Source organism: Hermetia illucens, chromosome 3, assembly GCF_905115235.1.
Source record: "Hermetia illucens chromosome 3, iHerIll2.2.curated.20191125, whole genome shotgun sequence".
Lineage (NCBI taxonomy): Eukaryota > Metazoa > Arthropoda > Insecta > Diptera > Stratiomyidae > Hermetia > Hermetia illucens.
In genome coordinates, this window is record NC_051851.1 from 128526363 (window position 1) to 128534354 (window position 7992).

The 7992-nt window shown below is 39.4% G+C and overlaps 1 protein-coding gene across 1 annotated transcript; it reads left to right on the forward strand.

The window, feature by feature from the left end:
* Positions 1-576: 576 nt before the first annotated feature.
* On the forward strand, positions 577-7992 carry LOC119652356 (cytosolic 10-formyltetrahydrofolate dehydrogenase). Its single transcript, XM_038056439.1, has 4 exons — positions 577-686; positions 4833-6535; positions 6592-6979; positions 7067-7992. The coding sequence occupies exons 1-4, from the start codon at positions 669-671 to the stop codon at positions 7694-7696; spliced, it is 2739 nt and encodes a 912-aa protein (XP_037912367.1). The 5' UTR covers positions 577-668; the 3' UTR covers positions 7697-7992.

Here is a 7992-nt window from a genome sequence, read left to right on the forward strand (position 1 = left end):
TGGATAGGACATTGTTTCGCTTTTAGGCATGCAAGAAATACGTGAAATACCAACCCGTTTTATGGATGCCTGGTTACACGCACTCCCAAAAGTTTACAAAAAAGCGGCATCAAACCAGATACTTCAAGTTGCCAGTTCCCCATCCATGTCTCGTTTTATTTAGGTTCAGGTGTCGTAAACTCATTTATATGCTAGTAATATAATTTTATCTGAACTGTTGCTAATGTTGCAATATAGATATTATGAATGAACGTTAAGAACTAAATAGTTCAGTAATAAATCAAACGCTGTTATTTCAGTTTCAACTGTAAACCTCAACAGGAAAAAGTTTGACCCACTGATTTGAGAGCGCGGAGGTCTATACGATACGCATCTGTACATGAGTATGAACTTCACTGATAGACTGTGATTAACGCGTTATTACGATTTTTTACCAGCGGAGTTAGATTTCTCGCTGCCAATGGACCTCTCAGATTTGAGCGATAGATCGATATTGTTTACTGGCGGCTGTGATGCTGCTGAGACTGAGGGTTATCTCAGAAATTGTTATCATCTTGAAAGTGTATAAATATAAGGCGAATGGCTCAGCGTAAGACAATTGTGTTAGGAGATCTGAGAAGTGTCCATCATCCAAGCGAGATTCATTCAACCGGTTTTTAAAGCTTTAGATGCAACGAATCATGGAAGTTAGTATTGTATTGTCTAATAGAGAATTCATTGAAAATTTAATATTAAGTGAGTGAGGTTGTTGCATAAGTGCATTTTGGTGAAGTTGAATGGCCAACCATTATTTTTACTTTAGGTTAGAAAGTAAGCTGTAAGTGGAAAGTGAAAGTAAAGTTCTTGCAACGGGCAGACTGTTACGTCTGCTACTTTTTATGTTGCCATCTATGTCCATTCTAAATGGTACATGGAAATTATATTTATCGAAAGGATGAATAACAAAGTGCATTTTGAAAATGCTTGATCAGTCAGGCTGACGTTAGTTCATATCATATTTTCTTTCCTCCTACGACAGTCGCTAGTTTTTATAAGGTGAAAAAGAAAGTGAAAATTAGTTGGAAATGAAGACAAAAAATCCGGTTCTATGGTGATCAGTTTTTAACTAGTTGATACGTATTTCCATATCTCATGCTCTGCTCTAATAACTGTCAATCTTTCTAATCGCGGCTAGTGAACTTACTTTCTTATGTAAATACTGTGAATGAACCGACGAAAATATTTCAAAATATAAAACAAGTTCCAGTTTTCCATTTCTTCCGACAACAAATAAAAACTAGGATCTTGTCCCAAAGATAACCTTTCACATGAATTTAATTGAGCGTCCGTTTATTGACTTTCACTGAAATTGCGGAGAACTGTTATCAATTTTTTTGCTGAATATGACGCTTAATAATTTGGGATTTTTAGGAGATAAGTTGTTCTTTTTTTCCTAGATCTAAAGCCAGTTTCAGACCATTTGTTGAATGCACTACCTCGATCCAGTGAATGCGTTCGTGAAATTGTTATTTGTTTTCCAATAATAAGTTATCCACGCCAAGTGAATTCCCCAGTTGTTTCTGTTGAGTTTTGGGTGATACATACCGGATGGAAAGGGATCAGTCAGATTAATTTAAATAAATGTTTGTGCCCTTCAGTTTGAGTTCATAAAAAGAGCTAGTTCCCCTGGTATACTTAACTGTTAACTGAGGCATAGCTAAAAATGCACAATAAACCGCGAATATTTCTTATGACATAACATTTACTGCAGAGTTCATTGTACCAGTAGTAGAGCGTAAAATGGTATACGAAGATTACCCAGGCTATGACCACCAGTGAATTTCCTTTGAAGTGGTGAACAACTCCCCTCAATTTTCTGGCATTCGGCGTATATCTACCAGATGAAATATAGGAAAAATTTTCAAAATTTCTTTCATAGAGGCAATGAATGACCAATAAAACTATTGATGAGCCGTTAAATTGGGTGCTCACAAACGCAAAACCAAGAAAACTATATACAAGAGAAACACATCGAGGTTCTAGGCCGCACGGAATGTCATTTTTGTGTTTTCTTGTGTTTGTTTCCCCATCCGACACTATCACCATAGAAACTGCAAGAAATTTTTCATACGCAAGTCATTAAAGAACGCCGAACATGCGCAATGTCTTTATTCCACAACTCAAATTCAAGCAATGCGTTTCCTGTAGTAGTCTTCTTACTGGGTGACCCTACCATACTCCATAGAAGCAGTTAAGATGTCTTTAATCTGTCCACCCTATCCAGGCTGTTTTTATCAACGAGACGAGACGTAAAACAAATTGCCTATTCTTTAATATTGGTGAATTGAAAGACACGTCCTTGTCTATATTAAACAAAGAGCGCAGCGACTGGGCAGAATACCGGAGAAATGGTTGAAGTTTTTAATTGGGTTTAAGCCACCACACAGCGTTAAACAAATGTTTTACAGCGAGTGTTTCTCTCTCCCGCTAAAAAGTTACGGAACTCGTTCTCAGAAGCAAAGGCAAAGGGGACCCTGGGTTACAGTCAATGTACTACCCTTTTAGAATATTGGATACAGTAAAACTGCTCGTACAGAATGGAAGGGTTTCTGAATGACGAGTTTGGCCGTTGTTAAACTGAAATTCTTTATCAACAGATTTGCTAGTATTCAATGTTGCATCGTTATACTTTCGATTTATATGACCTAAAGACAAGAAGGAGGCCACTAAAATATTCGCAACGTAATATGTATTTGGAGTGATCAGAAAAAAAATTGACCAAACAATGGGCCCTTCATTGATTCCCCATTCATTTTTCGCTGTCTAAATGGCATGTTCCCGATATTTAAAAGTACCACATACAACTTCGGATTGCTTGGAGCAGGACACACCACCTGCTGTTCGGCTACCTAACCCAAGAACGAGTACCCTAAAATCTGAAAGTATCTGCGATTGTCACTGATCACTAGAAGGATAAACATGTGCTCATCCCCAACCAATTCTGTTCTAGGAGGAGAAATATAGTAGTTAATCTCAGCTTTGTCAGTACGAATTCGGCTGCAGGGTATCCCACAACATTCTGCAATGCTGCTCTGTACTGATTCTATATTCTAGATAATATATCGACACTCCCGCTCCCCGCTCTTAACCCTAAGTGACCAAAGTAAAAGCATTTTGCATCACTGCAGTGGACTCGCTAAGTCCAGTTTCAATAACGCCAGTTTGGTAGATGCAAACTGTGTCCCATCATAGGCATTTCCCAAGCATTTTATTGCCGATTCCAGCACTCTCGTTAACGTAATGATACCATTGATATCCTTACATTCGATGACAACCTGCCATCCCTTATCCTCCTGCCAACCCTTATCTCCATCTATTATCATTATGCGTGCTTTTAGATTTTTCATATTTCAGCAAGCTCCTGAGTTCTCTCTTTAAGGTGTCCTCATTTTCACAGTCACTAAAGTCAGTTGCTTCTGGCTAACACTTCCTTTCATATGTTCTTTTTTCCTGGGAGTGGAGATAATTTTTTGTTGGGTTGTTTCATTCATTGATTCCCACAGCCTTTTTTCACTTTTCCCTTGCTCCGATCTCATGTTTTGTGAGGCCTGCCTGATCATCCTTTTTCAACTTCATTTTCTTCGCCAACTTAATACCTTTTGTCATGGTTTGTATGTTCTGATGGAAGCTCTTCCCCTTGATAGGTTCACTGAGCTCCATTACTTTATTAGCAGGTGAAAACAAGGTGCCTATAACGCCCGAAGAGTTGGAAATCCAAATGATGATTCTCCAGCTTCCTTTCATTGACATCTTCTCCAATCTAATATGTGCTTTATATATTGGGTTTGTTTCTTCCTAAAAAAATGATCGCAAGGTCCCTTGTATGTTAGTGATAATAAAGTCAATCTTCTTCTATGGGGCTAGAGTCCTTAGTATTCCTAAACCTTTGTCTCCATTCTTCTTGGTCTACAGACCAGGTCTTCCAATTTCGAGCGTGCATTGCATTACATTGTCCACCCAAACCTCCCATCTGTTTCGCCGTTTCCCTGGTAGTTGTTCCGCTCTGACCTAGCCTTGAATAGAATGGGAATTCTTTTATCGTCCATACGCTCTACACGGCCTATCCACTGGAGCTTTCGAGCCTTAATATGGATAGCGGCTTCAACTCACCGTGGTATCCCATTCGCCGTCCATCTTAACTGAATCTAAGGTTTTGCTTGAAGACTCAACCAAAGCACTAGTTCGTTCGTCGTCAATATCTCGCTACACACAACACGGTTTGACTAATTTCTGTAACCTTTCTGATTTGTGCCAAGATTTTGGTATTCTTTTCTTTTATTTTTAGGCCAACTTCTCTCGCTACTTCGTCAAGCTTCACTAGAGCCTCCTTCGCTCTCTCTTTCGATATTCCATAATATTTGTATTACTTGCATTAAATGTAATAGTTGGTGAATTTCCCCATACAAAAGGATTACGGTCGTTGGAAATCAAAGAAGCTGAGTCTGCTTACTCACTTCCTGAACCAGTAGACCAACTACCATAACTTGTTACTATGCTAATCATGGCGAGGTTCTGATTGTAATCTCCAATTCAGTACGTGTCCGAAGTGGACCGTGGGGTCAAGCTTACAGGGCAGTTACTCACTTTAAACCCTTAGAACCTTCACCCTATAATTTTCTAAGAAGCACTTTTCCTCCACTGAATGACAGACTTAGAGTCATTCTGTGAAAGTATTTTGCATAACACGCAATAAAGTTGTTAGTCCTCCATAATTTCTATCGATTTTTAATCAACATATAATCTGGAATCTGACATAAAATAAAAAATAAAAATAATTTTTAACCTTTTTTCAGCCCCTTAAATTGGCGATTATTGGACAAAGCAATTTCGCCGCTGACGTATTAGAATTGCTTATCGAGAAAAGCTACTCCGTCGTTGGTGTATTTACTATTCCTGATAAGGGAAGTCGCGAAGATATTCTCGCAAGCACCGCTAAAAACCATAATATTCCCGTCTTCAAGTTCCCATCATGGAGGAAAAAAGGCGTTGCTATACCAGAAGTTCTTTCCCAGTACAAATCGATTGGGGCCAACCTAAACGTTTTGCCATATTGTTCACAATTCATTCCTATGGAAGTTATCGATGGAGCGAAACTAGGAAGTATCTGTTATCATCCATCTATTCTACCCCGCCATAGAGGAGCTAGTGCCATTTCGTGGACTTTAATAGAGGGAGACGAAACCGCAGGATTCTCCATCTTCTGGGCTGACGACGGTTTAGATACTGGTCCAATTCTGCTGCAAAAGCAATGCCCGCTAGAGCCAACAGATACTTTGGATACAATCTACAAGAGGTTCTTATACCCGCAAGGAGTGAAAGCAATGGGTGAAGCTGTCGATCTCGTTGCAAAAGGAACTGCTCCAAAAATCCCCCAGACTGAAATCGGCGCAACATATGATCCTGCTATGTTCCGAGAAGAGAACCAAATAATAAACCTAGATCAACCGGCAAAGCGAATTTGGAATTTCGTTAGAGGTTTGGACTCTGTTCCCGGTGCGATAGCCTACGTTGAAGGCGACAAAGGAGAGGAAGAACAGATAAGGCTTTTCGGAGCACATATGTTTTCAGCAGTTCCAGTGACTGGCGAACCTTTAAAACTCAAAGGATTAAAAAAACCTGCCATTGTTCACGACGACGGTATAGCGATAGAGGGAACTGATGGTGAATTCGTTAATATCAAAAGAGTGAAGAGAGGTACTAAGGTAATCCCTGCTGCGGAATGGTTTAAACAATCGGCAGCTAAAGTGGAAATTGAACTTACCGCCGATGAGACTCAGAAGAAGGAGGCTTTACGTGCGATTTGGAATAGTATTCTAAAGATCCCTATTGAAGAAACAACTGACTTCTTCGCATCTGGAGCTGGCTCAATGGATGTTGTGCGTTTAGTTGAAGAATGCAAAGATGCTTTTGATGTACCTTTGGAGAATGAATCAGTTTTCATGGCTCCGGTTTTCGATGAATTCTTCTTAGAAATCGTAAAGAACCTCCGACAAGGAAGCGTTGGCTCTGACGTGAAGGTTTATTTCGATGGATTTGTCTTGCATGCTAATAAACGTGAGATCTCTGTTCCAACTCAAATGTTTGTCAATGGGCAATTCATGGATGGTGAAGGAAGAAAAACTCTTGACATAATTAATCCAACCACTGAAGAGCTACTTTGTAAAGTTGCTTTCGCTTCGAAAAACGATGTTGATACGGCAGTGAAAAGTGCGCATAAAGCCTTCCAAAGCTGGAAGCTGATGCCCGCGCGACAAAGAGGTCAGCTAATGATGAAACTGGCTGACTTGATGGAACAGCACAAGGAAGAACTGGCTACAATTGAAGCAGTTGATTCAGGAGCAGTCTATACATTAGCCCTGAAAACTCACGTCGGTATGTCCATCGATGTTTGGCGTTACTTTGCCGGTTGGACCGATAAGATTGAAGGAAGCACTATACCAGTAAATCCAGCAAGGCCAAACAACGTTCTTACATTTACGAAAAAAGAACCCATTGGGTAAGTGTTAATTTCATTTTAAACTATATCAATAGATACTGATACTTCCATTCCAGTGTTTGTGGGCTTATTACACCATGGAATTATCCTCTCATGATGTTGTCGTGGAAGATGGCAGCCTGCATCGGGGCAGGTAACACAGTTGTCATCAAACCTGCTCAAGTTTGCCCGCTCACAGCCCTCAAATTTGCTGAACTTTCGGTAAAGGCCGGATTTCCTCCAGGGGTTATAAATGTTGTCACTGGTTCTGGCTCCTTAGCTGGCCAAGCTATAGCTGATCATCCGTTAGTGCGAAAACTTGGATTTACAGGATCAACGCCTATTGGACAACATATTATGAAATCTTGCGCGGAATCAAATCTGAAAAAGGTGTCATTAGAGTTGGGTGGAAAGAGCCCGTTGGTCATATTTGCTGACTGTGATTTGGACAAAGCTGTGAGATATGTAAGTAGTAATTCTTTTTTGATATCGAATTTCAAATCTATTATCGTACGAGGGAGAACAAGTAAACGAAACTATACTTTTTTACAGGGTATGTCCTCAGTATTTTTCAATAAAGGCGAAAATTGCATTGCCGCCGGACGTTTATTTGTTGAGGACACCATTCACGATGAGTTTGTCAGACGGGTTGTGAAGGATATAAAATTGATGACAATTGGTGACCCATTGAATCGATCAACTGCCCACGGACCACAAAATCACAAGTCTCATTTCGATAAGCTCCTGGAATATTGTGAGATTGGCTTGAAGGAAGGCGCCACGCTTGTATACGGAGGAAGACGGGTACCAAACATGAAAGGCTACTTCCTCGAACCAACTGTTTTCACCAACGTTGAAGATCATATGTTCATAGCTAAGGAAGAGTCTTTCGGACCTATTATGATAATTTCGAAATTCAATGGAAGTGATATTGAGTCCGTAATGAAACGTGCGAATTCTACTGAATACGGTCTAGCGAGTGGAGTATTCACCAAGGATATAAACAAGGCTCTAGCTTTTGCAGATAAAATTGAAGCAGGCACTGTTTTCGTAAACGTATATAATAAAACAGATGTGGCGGCACCGTTTGGTGGATTCAAGCAAAGTGGTTTTGGAAAAGATCTTGGCAGGGAGGCTCTCAATGAATATCTGAAAACAAAATGTGTTACTGTTGAGTTTTAAGCTAAGGTTGATTAAGAATTTGTTATGTTTGTTTTATTGTTATGATATACTTATAAGATGTTCATGTTGTAAGTGTTAATATTCTTAAGTAGCGTCTTGAAAATACTTAGAGATATAAAACAATGACTGCAATTCTTTATAAGCAAAAGTATACATATTTTATTAATAGTGACCACAGGAGAATGTAAATAGGACATCTTAAACCTGTGTTTTTGAAAATCAATATTATCAGCGAAACTTACTTGAAACTATTCATGGTGAATGACTTGATTATCATAAATAAACGTTTCTATTTA

Coding starts and splice junctions, on each gene's coding strand:
- LOC119652356 (XM_038056439.1), top strand. Junction 6,536..6,591: donor ACGAAAAAAGAACCCATTGG/GTAAGTGTTAAT, acceptor CTTCCATTCCAG/TGTTTGTGGGCTTATTACAC. Junction 6,980..7,066: donor TGGACAAAGCTGTGAGATAT/GTAAGTAGTAAT, acceptor ACTTTTTTACAG/GGTATGTCCTCAGTATTTTT.